At 47.7% G+C, this 21,508-nt stretch overlaps 3 protein-coding genes across 9 annotated transcripts in view; 2 read left to right on the forward strand and 1 right to left on the reverse strand.

Moving 5' to 3' along the window:
- Window positions 1–11,122, forward strand: part of PLEKHH1 (pleckstrin homology, MyTH4 and FERM domain containing H1) — a 50,203-nt gene extending 39,081 nt beyond the window's left edge. For 3 of the 4 annotated variants that reach the window (XM_046007887.1, XM_046007890.1, XM_046007888.1), the window contains exons 19-29: window positions 426–602; window positions 865–962; window positions 1,450–1,627; window positions 2,526–2,681; window positions 3,692–3,792; window positions 4,562–4,703; window positions 5,779–5,921; window positions 6,053–6,182; window positions 8,099–8,185; window positions 8,491–8,637; window positions 9,592–11,122. In XM_046007887.1, the coding sequence (XP_045863843.1) occupies window positions 426–602; window positions 865–962; window positions 1,450–1,627; window positions 2,526–2,681; window positions 3,692–3,792; window positions 4,562–4,703; window positions 5,779–5,921; window positions 6,053–6,182; window positions 8,099–8,185; window positions 8,491–8,637; window positions 9,592–9,750 (1,518 nt within the window). In that variant the 3' untranslated portion in view covers window positions 9,751–11,122. The other variant, XM_046007889.1, reaches the window with a different exon arrangement.
- PIGH (phosphatidylinositol glycan anchor biosynthesis class H) lies at window positions 10,847–19,867 on the reverse strand. 4 transcript variants are annotated; one of them, XM_046007893.1, is made up of 4 exons: window positions 19,610–19,867; window positions 14,826–15,035; window positions 14,283–14,330; window positions 10,847–12,423 (listed from the first exon to the last, which is right to left on the reverse strand). In XM_046007893.1, the coding sequence occupies exons 1-4, from the start codon at window positions 19,787–19,789 to the stop codon at window positions 12,331–12,333; spliced, it is 531 nt and encodes a 176-aa protein (XP_045863849.1). In that variant the 5' UTR covers window positions 19,790–19,867; the 3' UTR covers window positions 10,847–12,330. The 4 variants fall into 4 exon arrangements, with proteins under 4 accessions (XP_045863849.1, XP_045863848.1, XP_045863847.1 ...); XM_046007892.1 differs by having other exon boundaries at window positions 14,283–14,363; XM_046007891.1 differs by having other exon boundaries at window positions 14,283–14,366.
- Window positions 15,350–15,916, forward strand: LOC123943686 (60S ribosomal protein L21-like). The gene has a single exon (XM_046007896.1). The coding sequence runs from the start codon at window positions 15,386–15,388 to the stop codon at window positions 15,866–15,868; it is 483 nt and encodes a 160-aa protein (XP_045863852.1). The 5' UTR covers window positions 15,350–15,385; the 3' UTR covers window positions 15,869–15,916.
- Window positions 19,868–21,508: the final 1,641 nt, after the last annotated feature.

A 21,508-nucleotide genomic window follows, 5' to 3' on the forward strand; every position in this document is an offset into this window, starting at 1 on the left:
GCTCTGAGCGGAAGGGTCCTCACCACAGTCCTAGGGCGTGGAGGCATTCACGGCTTCCTGGGGACCAGCCAGCGAGACTCCCCCTTGAGGAACTCTCCTCCTCCTGGAGTGAACGGCAGGAAAGGCTGGGTTTAGGTTGCTTCCGAACGTGAGAGATCCCAACCCGTTTTAGAATGTTCTTTTTTCTGTCTGAATATTCTCTTAAATAAATGGATGTCTTGCTTATGTAATGGACACATTTAAAGAAGGAATGCTGCCATCCCAGAGTAGCCAAGAAGCACCCAGAGCTGCCTTCAGGCAGGGGCAGTGCTCCCTCTTCAGAAGGGCTGCCCGCGGAGGGGATGGCCCCGCGTGTGCCCACTGTCACCAAGGATACTAATCCAGGGGTGTGGGGCTGCCCGTGCCCACCATCCTCTTCCCACTAGTCCTGCCAGCTCTTCATCAACGTGCCCGTGGAGGCAGCCTCGGTGGACTACCACGTGTCGCTGGCGCAGACGGCCCTGCAGGTCTGCCTGGCTCACCCCGAGCTGCAGAGCGAGATCTACTGCCAGCTCATGAAGCAGACCAGTGGCCGCCCGCCTCAGAAGTGCTCCCTCATACAGGTGAGCGGGCCCCAGGCCGGGAGCCCTTGGGGGGGCTGCTGCCCGGGGCACAGGAAGGTGGGAGGAGGGGGCCGGTAGTCTGTGGGCTGCCTGCGTATGGCTGGGCTGGTCAGATCTTGTGATGGCTGCTCTGGACGGAGCCTGACCAGGTTTGCCAGGCTGGCGGCCACACCAGGTTGGGGGAGCCCTGGTTTGGGGAGTGCTGAGGGCTCGGTAGCTCAGAGCCGCACAGACCCCGTCCCATGCTGCCTGTGCCCTGCAGTGCTGGCAGCTCCTGGCTCTGTGCGCCCCACTCTTCCTGCCTCAGCACCACTTCCTCTGGTACGTCAAACAGCAGCTCCAGCGCCACGCGGACCCCCGGTGAGTGAGCGTCCTTTCCCGCACAGCTCCAGCCCCGCCGGCTACGTGTGGGGAAGCTGGGAAAGCGGGCCACAGGGGACCGGGAGGGACCAGACTGCCCTGCCCCTGAGGTTTGCACGGTGATGAGGGAGACTTCACTTGGCGCTGTGTACACGAGTGGGCACACAGAGGTCTGCGCAGGCCTGGGCTGCTCTGCACCCCAGTCTCTGTATGCGTGCATGCTTTTTGGGTGTCCCCAGATCATCCCCACATTTTCACAGTCTGTGTCCCCGTTCTTCTGGCTTCTGGAGACAGTATCTGTGCAAGCCACCTGTAGCAGATAGACCCTGAATGATGGATAAACACCGCAGACCAGAGCGTTCTGGGCTTTTCTCACCGCCAGCCCCGCTGCAGATGGGGTCTTGGCTGGGTCATAGTCGGCGGCCAGGGAATCAAGGTAGCAGGGATGAGTGGATTCCTGGGATTGTCTTTCTTCCCGTCTCTTTAGAAATGAGACTGGCCAGTATGCCACCTACTGCCAGCGGGCTGTGGAGCGGACGCTGCAGACTGGGGAGCGGGAGGCCCGGCCGTCCCGCATGGAAGTCGTGTCCATCCTGCTACGCAACCCTTTCCACCACTCCTCACCCTTCAGCATCCCCGTGCACTTCGCCAATGGGACCTACCAGGTGAGGAGTCTGTGCGGGCTCCCTCTCCTCCGTCCTCTCCTATCCCTCGCCCAGGGAACACCTTCAGGCCAGGGGGCTGCTAAACCTCCTTAGGCTTGGCAGATTCTTTTTTTTTTTTTTTTTTTTTAAAGATTTTATTTATTTGACAGAGAGAGATCATAAGTAGGCAGAGAGGCAGGCAGAGAGAGTGAGAGGGAAGCAGGCTCCCTGCCGAGCAGAGAGCCCAATGCGGGACTCGATCCCAGGACCCTGAGATCATGACCTGAGCCGAAGGCAGCGGCTTAAACCACTGAGCCACCCAGGCGCCCTTGGCAGATTCTTTTTTTTTTTTTTAAGATTTTATTTATTTATTTGTGGGGAGCACAGAAGGAGAGTGAGAGGGAGAAGCAGGGAGCCCACTGTGGGACTCGATCCCAGGACCCTAGGATCATGATCGCAGAGCCGCCCAGGTGCCCTTGGCAGATTCTGAACAGGCAGACCAGCAGAGGGCGGCCTTGGGATTTGGAGGTGGGTGGGACCGTGAGCGCCAGAATGCAGGGAGAGAGGAGCTTGAATTGCGATTCACTGTTTGGCCCTTGGAAAGTAGATCTTTGGAAGCCACTGCAGGGACAGGAAGCTGAGATGCTGACGGAGAGAGTGGCATGATAAAACACCCCCAAGGTGTGGTGGCAGAGGACCAGCAGAGACGCTGACTCCATCCAGCTTACCACGGGCGGGCTTGTCCCCAAAGCACGCATCCCTCTGCATGAGACCACGGAAAACAGCTTCCTTCGGCTTTTGCATTTGCCCATGCTTCTTGCAGCCAAGACTTTCCACCTTCCAGACTCACAGCCCTCCACTAGCCCTCACAAGCTCTTCTCAGGAAGTTTCCTCTGGGACTGACCCCTCTCCCACGCAGGTGGTCGGTTTTGACGGCTCCTCCACGGTTGATGAGTTCCTCCAGCGTCTGAACCAAGAGACAGGAATGAGGAAGTCCTCCCACTCTGGCTTTGCCCTCTTCACAGACGATCCTTCTGGCAGGGACCTAGAACACTGCCTGCATGGGAGCATCAAGGTGATGGGCTCCCCACTGAGTCAGCTGAGGCCCTCCTGGGATCCCTCTGGGCCTTGGGGTTTGGACGGTGGGAAAAGAGCCCCTCTGGCGGGTGCCTTCCTGCCGCACAGTCTGTTAGTTTGGGAGCCCAAGGTGCTCCCTCTAGCCAGCATTCTGTGGCATGCTGAAACCTACCTGTACAGGCAGAGAAAAGTTGTTTTTGCCCTTGTCCCTGGAGCGAACATCTCCATATGTTCTCTCCGCCCCCCCCCCCCCCCCCCGCCCTTGAGGGGCTGTGCTGTATCCTGGGGAAAAGCTGCTTCTCAGCTTGGTGTAGGCGCTTGTCCCTGTGCACACGCAGAGGTAGACGACCATCCCCCGGGTCCCCAGTTGTGTGTTGTGCACTGCAGCTCATTCTTGCCCTGTCAGGGCCTCCGCTACACTTACAGGCTTGACCACATTTGAAGTAGGTAGATCTATGGGGCACGTCTACAAGTAAAAGGCCCTTGAATGGGATTTCCACCTATCTTGTCTTGTGGTCTGGGAGTAGCGCCATGGGGGATGTTAAGTGTTTGTGGGAATGTGTTGTAGCATTGATGAGTTTGAGGGTTTGGGTTCCAAGTCCGCTTTTTTTATGGCGACAGGACAAAGGCTCCTATAGTCCTGGAAATCCTGCGCACATATCCCCTTTGTAAATGTCTGGGTGTCTGTAAGGCTCGGTTACACAGGAGGCCTCTGGGGGTACTTGTTGAAGACAACAGTGGTTGGGGGAAGGGAAATGGAGCTGGTAATAGGAGGCCACGGTTTTTGACAGAGGGCTGCCAGGCCTCTGGGGAGGCCCCCTTAGGTGTCAAGGCCAGTGGGGGGCAGCATCCCACACTCTGCCACTCACGCCATGCCCCGGGCTCTACCGCTCTGTCTGAGGGGAGGTTGTAAGACACCTCTAGTCCCAGGTGCCTGAGGCCTGCGCCCGATGGGACCTGCTCCCCTCGTCAGGGCCTCTTCTGACTGTCCTTTCCCGCCTGTTTTAGATCTGTGATGCCATCTCCAAGTGGGAGCAAGCCGTGAAGGAGCTGCACCCTGGCAAGGCTGAGGGTGGCACACGTGTCGTGAAGCTGATGTACAAGAACAGGTCTCGAGTGCTGCCCCGGGGTGGGGGCGGGGGGCAATCATCGCTGCCACCGGCTGGCCTGTGCTGGACAGACAGTGCACCCACAGACAGCACTGTGTTGTGGACACTAGTTGGTGGCCCAGGCTGGCTCTGGTGATCCTCGGTGAGACCCTGGGCAGCTCAGGCTCTCGGTCCCTGTCCTGCATGTGTTTGCGCACGCGCGCGCACCCACACACACCACACCACACACACACACACACACAAACACACACACCCCGCCAAGAAAAAAGACCAACCTTGTGGGATGGCTGCAAGGGTTCCATTAGAAGAGTGAAATTTTGTATGAGCACTAGATATTTAAGGCTCAAGAATAAATAGCTCCTCTAACAATTCCGGCAAATATAGAAGGTAGATACCATCATTTTTTGTCCCATCCCATCCCAGATCTGTCTGCAGGCACATGATTTCCATTATTCTCTTGGAACCTTCAACTCCTCTAGTTCCCCAAGAAGCTGTGATTCTGGAGAGCAGATTCCGCTGAGCAAATCCAGTAGGGGAGGGGCGTAGTCAGGTATAGCCTGGGCCACTGTTGGCATTAAATCTCATGGCCCTGTTATCTGCCCTGTGTTGTGCTTAAATTTTTCTGGAGGCAATAGAAAAAGAGTCTCACAGATGGTATAAAAAAAAGTAGTTTCTTTCTTTGGAAATCAAGATAAACAGATGCCAAGATGACCTCATCCATTTGGGATCCCAGCTGAGTCTTGGCTGCTTCTCACTGTCTTCCCTGTAGGCTGTACTTTCGGAGTCAAGTCAAAGGGGAAACAGAGCGGGAGCGGCTGCTGCTTGCCTCCCAGACCAGTGGGGAGATCGTGGCAGGGAGGTTTCCTGTTAACAAGGAGCTGGCGCTTGAGATGGCTGCCCTACTGGCCCAGGTAAGGTTCTGTGCGGGAATTGGGAGGATCAGGGAACCGTCTGTGAACTCACAGGGGGCACATAGCACACAGCCTGAAACAGGAGACTGCGGACTCTGCTGTCTTTGGCGATGGAGGGAAGCTGACTCCTTACCATCAGAGCCCTTTACTGCAAATACACATTACACGCAGAATTCTGGGCGTGGAACCCAGAGCGGAGCCCTGCCTTTGAGAGCTAGCCACCTTCCCGCCATGAGATCTTGGCCAAATCAATGCTTTAGTTTCCTTTTCTGTATAGTGGAAACAAAAATGCCTCCCTGCCTGCCCCCCACAGGGTTGTACTAAGTATGCTACTGAAATGATGTATGTCACATAATGGATGTGCTGAGATTTGACTTATAACTGTAAAACGTTGTAAATAGAATCAGGAAGGGGAAGATGCATTCACACTTCGACTCTTCTCTCTGTTACCTTTAAGAGGCTGTCTTGCCAAAGGTATCTCGGATGCCCTCGTGGTTCGCATGAGAAAGCGTCTGACTCTGTGTGCTGGAGAGGAAAGGGAAATAATAAACATTTACTGAATGGTCTGTAGAGAGTCCACTGCTGAGTATGTCATGTGTATTATCTCGGTTCTTATCCCCGTGTAACACATGAGGAAATTTAAGTACTAGCTCAGGTTTACAAGGCCAGCAGATGGCAGAACGGGGACCTGAGCCAGGTCTGTGATTCCGAAGGCCACATTTAGAACACTGCAATACGCTAGGATCTGTAGCATCTTCAGTCCTGGATCTCAGATGTTTGGATTAGAAGCCAGAAGATCCATAGTTCTCCCTTGTCTGCCACTAATTAACTGAGTCTTTGGATAAGGCATTAACCTCCACTGCAGAAGGAAAGTGAATATAAATAATCGAGGGCCATAAGGTGGTTTCTCTAGGGTCCGTGAACTGTGAGATGAAGGGTCTGTTCATGAGAAGTGTTCTCACACCCCGTCAATGAAGTAACGAAGTGATGGTTGATTTCACCTCCCCAGCAGCCCCGGCCCCACCCCATCCACTTCCAGATTCTTGACTGCTCCCTCCGTGTGCTTCCAACACAGGTAGAATATGGGGACTTAGAGAGGCCCAGCCCACCAGGCCCCGGGAGCCCTCCTCCTGCCAAAGTTCAGCATCATCTCCAGCAGGTCCTAGACAGGTTCTACCCGAGGCGCTACAGACACGGGGCACCCCCTGAACAGCTGAGGTAGGCTGACCAGATCTCGGAGGGAGTTGCTGTGGGGAGGCAGGGGCTGTAGGGCGGGGGAAGGCCTCAGAGCCGCAGTGAAAACCTGTTGGCCCTTCACGGGCCCATTTCTCTCCATCCATCCAAACCAGGCACCTGGCAGATCTGCTGACCACAAAGTGGGCAGCCCTGCAGGGCTGTTCCCCTCCTGAGTGCATCCGCATCTACCTGACGGTGGCCCGGAAATGGCCTTTTTTTGGTGCTAAGCTCTTTGCTGCTCAGGTAAGTGCCAGTGGTTTTCAGAGGAAGGACTGATTACCACACCCTCAGCAATGTGCCCTACATTTCTCCTCACTCTACTGTCCGTATCTGGTCCCCTCTGAGACTGTCCAGTCTGCTGGGCCTGCCTGAACAATAGCAACCAGCAGAGGGCGCCATTCCTCCACCCATTTCTGGCCTCTCCGCTTTCTATGGTCCAGAGCGGAACTGTGGTCACTGCTTTAGGGCCCAGATGACTTCTGGGTGACCTTCATCTTTACTTCTTTTTTTTTTTTTTTAATTTTATTTATTTCTGAGAGATAGAGAGAGAGCAAGCACGCACAAGCAGGGGGAGCTGCAGGCAGAGGGAGAAGCAGGCTTCCCCTCTGAGCAAAGAGCCTGATACGACACTCGATCCCAGAACCCTGGGATCATGACCTGAACTGAAGACAGACACTTAACCAACTGAGCCACCCAGGTGTCCTTTCATCCTTCCTTTTTGACTTCTCTCTTAGTGCTACCCCTGAAGAAAAAATAGAGGACCAACTAATTGACACACAAGGGTTCAAACTTGACATGACAACCATCTCAAGAATACTTCCATTTTTTAAAAAGTGTAAAAGAACAATATATAATCTAAACAAATACGTCTCTACAGACTTAAGAGGGCCATGGGGGACTCCTTAACTACTCAGGCAAGAGTTAATTTCACCTACACAAAGCCCAGGGGGCCAGTAGTAATCTCAGCTGGAACTTTTCTTGGCCAGCTGTCTGGTGTGCATAAACTGTATTCATAATCAGGGTACCGTGTCCTCAAAGCTGGGTCATGATCCTATTCACTGACGGTACAGATTCGACAGTGGACATTCATTCAAGAAAGAATTGTTGAGCTACTAGGTCTTAGGCACTGTTCGAGAAGTCAAGAGATGAGCAAATCAAATACCATCCTGGGGGCGCCTGGGTGGCTTAGTGGGTTAAGCCACTGCCATTGGCTCAGGTCATGATCTCAGGGTCCTAGGATCAAGTCCCGCATCAGCTCTCTGTTCAGCAGGGAGCCTGCTTTCCTCTCTCTCTCTGCCTGCCTCTCTGCCTACTTGTGATCTCTCTCTGTCAAATAAATAAATAAAATCTTTAAAAAAAAAAGATTAAAAAAAAATACCATCCTGGCTTTCGTGGAGCTTCCCATCTAGTAGGGGAGATAGATGTTAATCAGATAATCATATATATTCTCTCTTAAATACACATTTTACAAGCTGTCATTAAGTGCTTAAGAAAGGAGAAGTATCGGGGTTATAAAGGCATAGAACAGGGGATCCTGGGACCCTCTCAGTCCGGGAGGTTGGGAAAAGCTTCTGAAAATGAGGGCATGTTCTTCCCTCTCCAGCCTTTTGGGTAGGAGAGCTAGGAAATCTGGATTTCCCTACTGCAGCTGGGCAGTGAAAATGAGTCATTCCAGGAATTGTCCACCAAATAGCCACTTTTCTCACTAGTAGAGCCAAAAGCCCATAAGATTGTATTCTTGCTTTCCTGTTTCTTTCACGGCCCCTAGGAAATTGGCTGAACCAAGATGCACTTCAGCTGGGAGAGACTATGGGTGGAATGCCGTCAGTTTGTGAGCACTAGGAGAACGCAGCCCGTTCTCTGTGCCCATGACCGAGCAGCCAGGGTTGGCCTTGTTCTGCAGCACAGAGCCTCTCAACCAGTGTACTGTGGGTACCCCTCCCCTCTCGAGATGGTAATTGGGTGGCCAGAGCCCCAAGACCACATGTCTTCTGTTTACTTCAGCATGCTGTACAAATACCATCCTTCATGTTTTCCAAGACAAAGGTTGGACATCACTGCCTAGCAGATTCCTGGATGTGCCTTCTTCCTCCAAAAGCTCTTACGGTTTAGCATTCCTACCTGTGGATATGTCTGATGGGATTTTCCTATTTCCCTAGCCTGCACAAATGTCTTCCAAGGACAGCTCTCTGGTGTGGATTGCTGTGAATGAAGATGGTGTCAGCATCCTGGACCACAGCACTATGGTAGGAAAGAATGAGGGCTGGCTCTCTGACCCTTCCTTCTCCTGAACAGCACCTTTTCTTCTCTATGGACTCAAAGAGCTGAGCTAAGTGACCATGGTTTCCCAACCTACCCTACCCAAGCCTTGCTTTCCTCTAGGCTAGACACAGCTTGTAGACATTCAAGATGTAGATCTCCAAGTTAGGACCACTTCCAAGTTCTCCCTTTCTGGTTAAGACCACTTACGCTTGGAATAGACAGGGGGTGCTGGTTCATCTCCGGAGGCAGGTGGGAAGTCTCCCCAGAACTGACTGGCTTCTTCTCACAGCAAGTGCACGACACTTACCCCTACTCTTCAGTAATGACCTTTGGTGGCTGCCGGGATGACTTCATGCTTGTGATTAGATCCATTCCAGACCAGAGCTCTGGAAAAGGCCACATTGAGAAGTTGCTCTTCCGGATGGCCGCTCCCAAGGTGGGTCTGACAGCTGTTAAAACATGTTACTCAGATCTCTCTAGAATGAGGAAGTGGGCTTGAAGTTAAGGAAGCTGGGTTATGACGTCCTCTACAAGGGCCGTGCCCCAGGTAAAATTCTGGTCTTGGCTGTAATCAGTCCTCGGAGGGGTTCAGGTAGGGCTGCAGCTCTGAGTCCCTGCCAAGCTCGTGGGTGAGGGGCTGGCTGAGAGGGCACGCACTCTGGTCCAGCTGCTGCCCTGCCCTTTCACGTGATGCTTTCAGCCCCCGAAGCCCAGCACCACATAGGCTGGAGGCGGGTGCCCACTCGCTGCTCTTGAAGCAGACCGGGGGCCAGGGCAGCCAGCTGCCTCCCCTGTGTGCTCTTCTGGCTTCTGCCAACACTAGTCCCCAGGTGGGACAGTCGGCACGTGCTCCCCCTTCCTTACGGTCTTAAAGTCCATCCCAGAGACCGCTTCTGCTTTAAGGGCTTTGTATCCTGCTTGGTGCGGGAGATACAGACTAGCAAAAATAACAAAGACTCCAAAACCCAAGTTCTGATTTATAGTTTCTGACTCCCTTCTGAGGGTAAGTGGAAACCCTGTTGTTTTAATCCTAAAATTGGAGTTTCTCCAACCTCCTTTTAATCTGCCTCTGCCAAAGGAGAGAATACACAGACACTTCCTCCAGGGAGGCCTGCTTCCCTGGCTTGGAGGTGAGCAGAGCAGAATATCACCTCTCCTGTTCTCAGGAGGGTACTCTGCATCACTGGCCCTTCAGACCAACAGGCACCCACTTCACTGGGCCTCTGAACCTCCCAGAAATGATCCCCTTTCAGCATTTTCTCCCAGGTATTTTTAAGAGATAAGAAACTGAAGCCCAGGAAGGTTATGCACCCAATATATCAGCTAGTATGTGAGAAAGCCGGCATTCAAGCCAAGGCAGGTTCAGTTCCTTTGTTTCTGTTTTCTCAAGATTGCAGAGGCTACGTTCATCATGGCCAGCTACATGAACCATTGCTCCGTGACTGTGAACCCCAACAACCCGCCCACTGCTCACCAGCTATGGGAACTGGACGGACAGCAGTTCTTTGCTTCTGTTCCGTGCGCTGCCAGAGGGCCAACGTTGATGTGAATGCTTCTCCTACCCCCTTCCCCCCCAACCACCTGGTGCCTCTGGGATTAGAGATCTGTATCCTGGGGTATGATACTACTGTGATGGGCCAGACAGCCCTCCCCCAACCCCGCCCTTTTGTTCTATGAAATGTCTAGTTCAGTGTCCCTGAAGCCTTTACTCTCTAGGTGCCTTATGTTTCAGGGCCCAACTTTTAAAAACCCAGATCCAGTATAGAAACCACTTTTTTTACCAGAATACTGAGCTCTGGATGCTGCCCGATTCTAGACACAGACTGGGATGGTCCACTGTTACTGGTTACTGAGGGCATCAGTGCTGTAAATCAAGGCTTTCTGCACGGATACTCTTGGGAAGGCCAGTATCTTTTATACTGTACATGGTCCTTATGTGGGGATTTATACTTGAAGTTTTCCCAACATCCCTGAACAAGATAGGACTAAAATTTCCAATTCACCTGAACTGTGACAAAAGCCTAGAACTCACTAAAACTGGACTGCCGTTCCCAGATGGGAAAGGTATTGGCAGGGCTGAAGAAAAAGGAAGAGACTCACCTTGTCCCTTCCCCACTGTAAGAGAGCAGGCATTTGCAGTGCCCTCCGGGGCAGCAGCTCCTGTCTTTGCAGGACAAGGAAAGGTACTATCCCTGCTGAGATTGAAGCTGTTCTCCCTCACACTGGACTGTCAGCCCAACTGGGTACAAGCTAGGGCAGGGGGTAAGTCCAACGTGACCTCTCCCTGTCTCATTTTAACCATTAGATAGGGCTCGGTGAAGGCTGTGCTTCCTACTATAGGATGGGGTGGTCATCACTTGTTTCCTTGTTCTTTGAAAGACCAAGCAAATGCACCGGTTTTTGCTGCTTTGAGGCCACCAAAGATGAGTCAGAAACAGAATCCAGGCTTGTGGGCCTGGATTTACTCAAGACTTCTGGCGAACTTCCGCTGGGAATTAGTTCGAGGGCAGAAGGCACATAGGCTAAGAGCATCCTGATGATACAAATACCCGCTAACCCCAATGGAGACCTTATGTTGAGTACAGAGATGATCCTTGTCTCCACCCTCCCCTGAGAGAAAACAAAAAGACGAAAGAGTTCATTCATACTCTGATTTTCCAGCATTGGAGAAACTTGAGTTTTATTTCATGGCTCTAAGGCAGTCTGAGCATTTAGCAATAAAGTGCTGAAAACTGTATGGGTTTAGCAATAGCATCTAAGAACCAAGCCTTTGACTTCAGTGAAGTGTGTGTGTGTGTGGCATACTGTGAGAACTTCAAGGTTGGAACTGGTTATCTGAACACCTCAGCTGCTGTAGGCTTCCCCTCTCTCACCCCTTAAAGGGACAAGCATGAAAAAAAATAAAGCAGCACATGAAAGTGTCTGCCTCTTTTAAGTGAACTTGACTTTGCAAAACTGGAAATTTTATAGACATCTCTCATTTCTATTGCTGCCTTTCCCCCAGGATTTAGGAACTAGATGAGACATTTCTACCTCAAGCAAGTCACACGTCATATGTACCACAGGCTCCAAACAACCCCTCCTGTACTGGTGTAAAATTATGGCTCTGGTTTATAATACCCTGAGTGTCTCCAGGCCCATGAGGATAATATTATCCACCTGGGAGTTTAAAGAAAAAAAAAAAAAAAAAAAAAAAAAAAGAATTAGGATTCTAAGGAAAAAGTAAGCAAGGATGGAGCTGTGTTCACACTGAACTTGGGGGTCAAGCTATTTCCCCCACCCTATCTCCTTCCCAGCCCTTCAGGAATCCTCCCATAGTTTATTAATTCTACACAGAAGAAACTGCCTTATAATCAAGGCTTCTACAGTTGATGTGTTTATCCTTTTTTAACATGTGTGGAAACCAAAGTCGAACTTCTGTCCAGCCTTTGGTGTCACCCCTCTTGGCAAAAGATGTTTTCGAAACCCTGGACAATGCTGACCAACAGCAGAGTATTAATGTGCTTGACATCCATGGCTGCAATGCTGTGTTCATGTTGTCAATAAAAAACAGCTGTGAACCAGGCAATTACTGTGTATGTTTTGGAAGGGGATCGATTTATTAAGACAGTCATCATAAATTAACCCTGTACAGAACACGGGAGCTAGGTGCACAGAGCCTGGTCTTTCGTAGGACATTTCTTCCTAGTCACCAGTACCTGAAGGGCTTGACTTTTGCACAGAGGTACTGTGTAGTAGGAAATTATGTTTCTTAAGAGATCTGCTGTCAGTGTCCCAGCTCTGTGCCACAAACTCTACAAAATGTAAACCTGCATGTGCTTAGGAATTTCACAAAGTGCTCTTTGTCAACGTTACTTTTGACATACCACTGCTTAAGGTCTCCCCTCAAACGATAAAGTAGGCAGAACCTTACAAGGGGATCACTAAAACAGACAAATACTTTGCTCCCCATCACACAATGAGTTAAGTTTCCAGTCACCTGCTCTGTGGCTCTAAGATCCACTGCATCCATCCTGGTTCTTAGAGCTGTGTCCACCAGATGGTTTAGAATACAGAAAATAAACCAGCCACTATGGCTTAGGAGTCCTCTCCCATGGAAGACAATACTGGCCTTCTGAAATGCTGGGACTCATGGACTTGCTGATGCAGCTTTCTGGTGTGCCAGGATCTCCTGGCAACTCCTGTACACTTCAATCAAGCAGTCCAGGCGGGGCTTCGCACTCTGAATTCCAAAGGGAAGAAATGCAGAGTCAAGATGAACAAAAGAGAGAGCTTAGCGGTGCAGCATCCATGTACAACCACAAGCTCTCCCCACAGCAAGGGTCTAGACGGCTCAGGTGTGAGCTTGGAGAGGCAGGAATTGGGCCACACAGCATCTAACTCGCTAAGGAAGCAAGAGGATAACAAAAGACAGACCCTCTCAGAAATGTCACAAGCTGTGAGAGCCTTCAAGGACAAGAAGGGCATTTAATATATAAATATTGAAAAGTCTTTTGTACAATGAAATGTGATACAACCAAAATTAAAAGTCACAGAATGGGAAAAATATATGTGGAAAGCATATTTAATAAAAGTTCATTATCTAAAATATGTAAGTTGTTACAAATGTATAATCAATATCTAAGACTTTACTTGACTAATAGAGGAGATGGATAGTTTAAAACAAGAGGAAAAACAGGTAATTCAAGGAAAGATGAAAAATCTCTTTATCATTTAAGAAGGAATTTAGAAACTTTAAATTCCCTTACCTACATACTAAAGGAAACAAATAATTAAACCCGCTGTTAGCCAAGACTGTAGAAAAACAAGTACAGACTCCCCAAAGTATGGTAAAGTTGTCCAATCTCTGGAGCCAAATCTCAAACTGTAAAAATCTATGAAACTGTTCATAAGCTTTAATAAAATAATTTTGAGGGCACCTGGGTGGTTCAGTTGGTTGAGCGACTGCCTTGAACTCGGGTCATGATCCCAGACTTGAGGATTGAGTCCCGCATCGGGCTCCCAGCTCCTTGGGGAGTCTGCTTCTCCCTCTGACCTTCTCCTCTCTCATGCTCTCTCTCACTCATTCTCTCTCAAATAAATAAATAAAATCTTTAAAAAAATAAATATATAAAATAATTTTGAACTGTAATGCAAAAAAATTTTAGCTTAGTGGTCTTAAATCCAAAGTGAGAAAAGGAAGGGCAATAAGGCAAAGTTAACTAGATACATAAATAATCTATATACCTATAATCCTGTTTGTGTATTTTGTGTAAAAGCAAGGCAAAAAATAACCTGGAGATGATTTCAAAAGTGGCTAAATAAACTGATACTCAACATGATAATACAACTATTTAAAATAAAAATTATAATGGATTCTGTCGATGCATGAAAATATGTACATTAGATTTAAAAAGCAAGACATAAACTAGGTGTAACAGTATGTGCGGATCAATGGACATCAATGTAAAATCATATATTGGCAGACTAACAAAATAGATGATGATTTATAGGCAGAAATTGCTATTTTTTTCTTTAAAATTTGGATAAATTTGTAGTATCTCTGAAAGCCTGTATTTGCTTCAGAAAGAAACTTTTGAAATAACTAAAATCCTAACTTTGATTAAAAATATCTGTCAGTTGGGGCGCCTGGGTGGCTCAATGGATTAAGCCGCTGCCTTCGGCTCAGGTCATGATCTCAGGGTCCTGGGATGGAGCCCCATATTGGGCTCTCTGCTCCGCAGGGAGCCTGCTTCCTCCTCTCTCTCTGCCTGCCTCTCTGCCTACTTGTGATCTCTCTCTCTGTCAAATAAATAAATAAAATCTTAAAAAAAAAAAAAAATAGCTGTCAGTGGTGAGTGCTGTGAAGTGTGTAAACCTGGCGATTCACAGACCTGTACCCCTGGGGATAAAAATACATTATATGTTTATAAAAAAATAATAAATAAAGAATTTTTTAAAAATAGCTGTCAGATGTCCTCAAATACTCTTGGCAACTAGAGTTTACACTCCTACTGAGTATAAGTAGCAGTGGATGTGCAGAGAACGGGGAAAGGTAACGAATTTTTCTGAAGAAACTTTAGACAACTGTTCTGTGCTCACCTGGAAGACAGGTACAACTTGGGATATCCCATGTGGTTCCACTGGATCCTTCAATAAAATGCAGAGGTAGTAAATCACCTTCTGCTGTAAGACAATAAACCAAACAGCAGAGATCGAAGTGAAACTCACTTTGTTTTCTTTTTCTTCAAGGGAAGGCTAAAAGCTTTTTATAAGCAGTTATCTCTATTAGAACACTTGATTGCTTTTGAAGTGAAAAAAATATATATTCTCATTCTCTAACGCAGCAGCAACAACAATAAGAGGTGATTTTCAAGCTGGGCTAAAAAGTTGAAATGCTGACTTACTTTCTATGAAAACCTGCTATATCTCTGTAACAATAAAGGAATGGACCTTTCCAATGTAAGTTTCACTTTCATGGTTCATGGACATGCCAGCCAAAAAGGAAACACTATAATCCCGGAACCGAATCTTCAAGTTTAATTCTTTGACATCACGGTATTAAGACTCATTTTAGACCCCAGCAACAGCCACGGGCTACCTCCTCCAGAGAAATCTGTAATACTTCACGACTTAACTACTTACCATGTAAATAGCCTCATTGATGACCACATCCTTCACCTTGCCCATCTCTATGAAGGTAGTGCTTTCTTTGCCAGAGGCATAGGATGAAGTCATCTGGATGCCAAGGGAGTCAATGATTAACAGAGTCTCCTGATCAATCTTGACAAAATGGAGGTAACCAAGCAGCCCTAGGAGGGTGATGAAGATGGCAGCAGAGAGGATCATGCTGTTCTGAAGAGAGAGCCAGACACAGGCGGTAAGGTTACCAAATAGTCCTCCACACAGATCTCTGCTGTTTTGTTTAACTGTTCCACTCCACGCAATGTGGAAAAAAGCCTGTGTTCTATGGTGAGTTGAAAAGATGGGAGGAACGTGCGTGGAGGAAGAGAAAATCACTTTTAGCTCTGTAGTGCTATGAAAGCATATGATGAAGTACATCCAGACAACAAATGGATAGGTGTAGGAGGAGAACCTCCATCACCAAAATAGTACCCACCATCACACCACTCTCAGAGGTTCTTCTTTCAAAAACGAAAATTAGCCTTTCGGCCGGAACCGCCATCTTCCAGTAATTTGCCAAAATGACCAACACAAAGGGAAAGAGGAGGGGTACCCGTTACATGTTCTCTAGGCCTTTCAGAAAACATGGAGTTGTTCCTTTGGCCACGTACATGCGACTCTACAAGAAAGGTGATATTGTGGACATCAAGGGAATGGGCACTGTTCAAAAGGGAATGCCCCACAAATGTTACCATGGCAAAACTGGAAGAGTCTACAATGTTACTCAGCATGCTGTTGGCATTGTTGTCAACAAACAAGTTAAGGGCAAGATTCTTGCCAAGAGAATTAATGTACGCATTGAGCATATTAAACATTCAAAGAGCCGAGATAGCTTCCTGAAGCGTGTAAAGGAAAATGATCAGAAAAAGAAGGAAGCCAAAGAGAAAGGTACTTGGGTTCAACTGAAGCGTCAGCCTGCTCCACCCAGAGAAGCACATTTTGTGAGAACCAATGGAAAGGAGCCCGAACTGCTGGAACCCATTCCCTATGAATTCATGGCATGATAAATATAAAGAAAATAAAAGACCTCAAGACTGTAAAAAAAAAAAAAACAAAACGAAAATTAAGGACTCAGACCTTTTCCTCTCATGCTCCATCAGTGGAATATATAGTGAAAAAAATCAGACAATATAATAATAAAATGCTTTAGCACAGTGTAGCAGACAGTACTCAACAGCCACTCCTCCTTCCTAACAGAACTTGGAATCATGATTGGTTCCCACTCCTGCCAATGACTGGTTTAGAAATGGACAAATGACGCAACTCTGGCCAATACAAGGGGAGGTCTGCTGCAGGGGCCTCTGGAAAATGAAGCCCATCTTAAAAAGAGATCTAAGGAAGAAAAGGTCACTTCCTCTTGAGGTTTGATGCCTGGAACTACTATGAAACTACTACTACTCTGCCAGGCCATGTAGAAAGCCAGAATGAGGACGAGAACAACAGTGGAAGAGCAGAAACATGAAAATAATCAAAAGGCCTTTAAGAGCCTCTTATGCCCTCAAGAGCCCTCCTCCCTCTTGATTCCTTTGTTTAATAATAAAGATCACATCATTTGGAGCTCTTCTAGTTTTTTTGGGTAGTGACTAATTGATGTGTTAAGCCTGAGTAGCTGAAATGACTAACTTATGTGTTAAAGGCTCAAAAAAGGGTATTTATTCCTTTGATTCTAAGACGCATTTACAATCTTTCAACATTTCTGAAGTTGAATGTGTTTTTCTATTGATGTACATTTTTTTTGTACCATTACTTTTTTTTTTTCTTCCAAAAAAGCTATTATTTAGAAGGATGGCACAGAGAAAAAAAAAATCACTGATGACCTAGAAACAAAACAGGTTCAGTACTTTATGACTATCATTCCTTGATGGTAAGATGCTCTCTCTGACCTAACCCTAATCACACTCTTCTAAACCCTCATCCTTGGGTGTCCATCCTTGTTAGGCCTGCATTTCTCGGCAAGCTGTACCAAGAATCTTGCTAAGTCCGTTTAGAGAGAATCTTTGGCCTCTGATCACTCTGGCCTGCCTTTAGCAAGAATCATGTCAAGTCAAGTTAGCCAGAATCCCCCTTTATCCCTGAGGTTTCTTTTCAGTCATTTTCCATCCACCGCCCCCCACCCCCCACTGTGCTCCTTGGCTATCAATTCCCACTTGTCCTTTCTGTATTCAGAATTGAGCCCAATTCTGCACTGAGGTCACTCTTCTCCTATTGCAATAGCTTCTGAATAAAATCTGTTTTTGCTGCTTTAACTACTGACTGCCTCTGGTTTTCCTTGAAAATACTTTTCTACTTCATTCCACCTAAAACACAGTAAGTGTCTGATCAAGAATCTGTTTGGGCCTGATCTATTTTTGTCTGGTCCACCCTGAGCTTGGAATGGTTTCACCAATTTTTAAATGGTTTAAAAAAGAAAGGAAAAGAAACAGAAGACTGAGACAGACCTGTAATGCCTCAAATATTTACTATTTGGCCTTTTAAAGACAAAGTTTGCTGACCTCTGTGCTAGGTAATTACTTGTTGATTAATGAATGGAGAATGGAAAAATCTATGTGCTGGGTCTCTGATGATCTAGAAATACCTACTTTGAGGTAATTAAATGCCTAGTATCTAGTACAGTGTCTGGTTCATAGTCTGAACTCAAGAAGCATTATGGAAGAATAGAGAGAAATAAAATTCAGTCCTGGCCCTTAAAGATGTGTAAGAGACAAAATTAATACACATAAGATACTTTTGGAGAATACTACGAAACTGGGTATAACTGCCTTAGAAAGGATTAAAAGAGAGAGAGAGCAAGAAAGTCATCAAAGCACACAGGATAGCCCATGAAGACTTCCAAGGAAGAAGGATTTTCACTGGTACAGAAGAGGTGGTGGTTATTGACAGATATACTTGATTGAGAAAAGGAAGAGGGAAAAGCATTCCAGATTGGAATAAATAAGGTAATAACCTGCAATTTTATTTTATTTTTTAAAGATTTTATTTATTTATTTCTCAGAGTGAGCACAGGCAGATAGAGTGGCAGGCAGGGGCAGAGGGAGAAGCAGGCTCCCCACTGAGCAAGGAGCCCGATGTGGGACCCGATCCCAGGAGACTGGGATCATGACCTGAGCAGAAGGCAGCCGCTCAACCAACTGAGCCACCCAGGTGTCCCATAACCTGCAATTTTAATAGAACTGTGAATTCAAAAAACCAGTTTGATTTGAAGCCCATGTATGCTTTTTACTAGCTTTGTGACTTGGGGTTTTCTTTTAAGAAATGAGACATTCAGGAAAGCAGCTGGCAGTCAGGGGGCATTTAAGTAATTATACGTTCCCTCACACGACCACGTGACCAGAACACAGGCTAGTATTAAAATTCAACTACATTATAAACTAAATCTTTTTAGGGGGAGGGAGAAGGTCTGTCTTGGTAACTTAACCACTTCAACTGACTTTTGAACAAACTTTAGATTTAGATATAGTTTGGTACAAATTAGAGCAGTCTTAATTCTACATATTATCTACACCAAATTACCATGCTCTGATCGTAAAAAAGCCAATGAAAACAAGATCAAATTATAAATAGCCGTAGCTCTGGTCAGATCACTCCTGGGATAATATGTTCAATTCAGGGCACTACATACGAAACTAAACTCATCCTGAAAAGGACAATTAGGATGACTCCTTTTATTTGAGAGCTGTCACAAAGCTACTGCACGTGACCCTCACAACACTGTGAAGCTGGCATGGCGGAGAGCAATTCCATTTTACACATGTGAAAACCGAGGCTCAGAAAATAGGAAAGAGGGGCGCTGGGTGGCTCAGTGGGTTAAGCCTCTGCCTTCCACTCAGGTCGTGATCTCAGGGTCCTGGGATCAGCCCCGCATCCCATCTGGCTCTCTGCTCTGCGGGGAGCCTGCTTCCCCCTCACTCTCTTTGCCTGCTGCTCTGCCTACTTGTGATCTGTATGTCAAATAAATCAAATCTTTAAAAAAAAAAAAAAAGTAAGAATGAGTCTAGAAAGTGAGCATAGAAACAACTCATCTCCAAAACTTCACAATTCTTTAGAAAGTACTTAAAAGTTGGGGAAGGGGTGGGGGGAGTAGATTGCCTAGAAAAACAGATTAGGAAGAACTATCGAGCTCATTGTGGAGGCAAAGGCAGTTCTTTAAGACTACAGGGGCGCCTGGGTGGCTCAATGGGTTAAGGCCTCTCTTTGCCTTGGGCTCAGGTCATGGTCTCAGGGTCCTAGGATCGAGCCCCGCGTGTCTCTGCTCAGAGGAGAGCCTGCTTCCCTCTCACTCTCTCTGCCTGCCTCTCTGCCTACTTGTGATCTCTGTCTGTCGAATAAATAATAATAAAAAAAAAAAAAGACTACATACGGTGCTGCTAGCAATGACTCTGAGGAGTGGAAGTGATGGATGAGGACGATCCACTTAATAGTTCTCGGAACTCCTGGAACTGAATTACCGTGGGCATGTACTATGTGGAGCACAAGCACGTTAAAGCCTTAGGTTGTTGTGCAAGGACTAAATAAATGTACGCTGGGTGCAACCGCAGCGCACCACCCACAAGACCCACAAGAGGGAGAGAGTACAGGTATAAAAACTTCACTAAACGTGAAGAAAACAACTGTCCAGTGGCGGAACCAGCTAGTTCCCGCCCTCCGACCCAATAACAGGAGGTCCGGGCTCGACCCGATGACCCCAAAGACCCTTCCAAACCCCAGCGCCCGACTCCGACCGCGGGAAGGGGCCGACCTGCCATTACCTCGCAGAGGGTGAAGAGTCCGTAGGCCGCTAGCCACACGGTGCAGGTGACAGCGGTGAGCGAGCGCAACGACAGCCGAGGGCAGCTGAGGCAGAACTCCCGGCAGGACGGGGTGTAGTAGCGGCGCTGCAGGGCCAAGCGACCGCCGCAAATATCCGAGAAGCTCTGCACGTCCTCCATGGCCCGATCGCCCCCTCCCCACCCGGCCGCGCCGCTCTAGTCCACCCGCCAGCGCCCTCTCGCCGGCTCTGGACCCACTTCCGGGGAGCGACGTCGGACCCGCCCCTCCCCGCCCCACGCTCCGCGCAGCCGCAGTTCCGTGCGGAGACTCGGGGCGCGGGTCTGCTGGCGTGTTTCGCGTTCCTGGGCTGGGCTGTGTTTCTGCCACTGACTGCTCCGGAGACTCGCGGGGGGGCTGACCTAACCGGCCGATTATAACCGCTGTTAACGCGCTTTCGCTCGGCAAGCCGTTTTCTATTTCTCAGCCAGAGTACGTCCCAAGGAGACAGTCCACAGGTATAGACTCACTCCAGGCTCCCGCTCATCACGCATTTGTGCGTGCATACGTGCATTCCTGAGCCAGGCGGTTTTAGGTGCTGAGGATACAGCGCTGACCAAACCTGAAGGTCTCTGCCTTCAAGCCCCATCCTTCCTAGTAGAAGACACACATGGGAGTAATTTCAGAGAGTGCTGCTGGCAATGACAGGACGGGCCGGGGTGGCCTGGGGACTTGTAATAGGGCAGTCAGGGAAGTCTGAGGACACTGGCGCAGCATGGACGAGGAGTCAGACTGGTCTGGGAGAGCTCTACAGGAGGAATTTGCCGGGTTGGAGGACCAGGAAAGGCAAAGCCCCCGAGGTTGGAACAAGGTTGACTTACTGGAGGAATCAAGAGGCTGACAAAACTGAATGTGGAAGTTGGGAAGGTAGTTGCGGGGCTCAGATCCTAGAGGGTCTTGTAGGGACTGGTAAGAAGATTGGATTTCAGTGGCTGGGAGTTCTCTCTTCCCAGCCGCTGCTTGGAGCATTGAGTAGGTAGATGAGTCCTGGCTAGGAGGTTAGCAATAGAGGAAGATGCACCGGGTGTGGATAATAAAATTACTAAGCTCAGAGTAATAGCGGCCTGTGGGTTCTTCTTTCTTCCTTTTTCTTTGGATGTGGCTTAAAAGTGGCTTGTGGCCCGTTAGAGTTACGGCGCTTCAGCCCCGAGGCAGCAGCATGTATGAAAGAATTGCTCCCTCTGTTTATAAAGATAAATGGCGTAACAGTCTTAGCAGCTTTAAGCCTCTCTGATGAGTCAGGTTCCGTTTTTCCATCTTCATGCCGGATTTTGTTTCCTCCCACCCCCCCCCCAAGGGTATTCTTCAAGTGTTACTTTGTTTTTCCAATTTTATTTCTATACCCTTAATTTTACCAAGCAATAGTGTAAATAACATGTGATGTCTTTTAAAATTATAAAAGTGATGTTTGCTTATTGTGGAAAATTTGAAAAATACAGAAAAGAAGAAAAAGCCACCCATATTTCCACCACTCAGAGAAACACTGTTGATGTTTTGAAGAAATTTCCGGTCCTGGAGCTCCTAACCTGAACTCCATGGATAAAATCAGAAATTTATCTTTAGTTTCATTATCTCTTAATTAAAATTTAACCTTTTTTTTGGGTTATGAATGCAGGCAACAAACAAATTAGTATTAGCAATACTTGTTACTCTGATAGAAAACGCAAATATTTTCATTTCACAATAATTGTTATCTCCAAATGTCATTTCCACTCATCACTACTTCAAAATTGCAGTAATTATTAGACCCACTTTTATATCTTACTAATCTGTCAATAGAGACACATACGACACATACTAAAAATATTTTGATAACTATTTTAATTAAGATGTTTTTAAAA

This window comes from Meles meles, chromosome 6 (genome assembly GCF_922984935.1).
Source record: "Meles meles chromosome 6, mMelMel3.1 paternal haplotype, whole genome shotgun sequence".
Lineage (NCBI taxonomy): Eukaryota > Metazoa > Chordata > Mammalia > Carnivora > Mustelidae > Meles > Meles meles.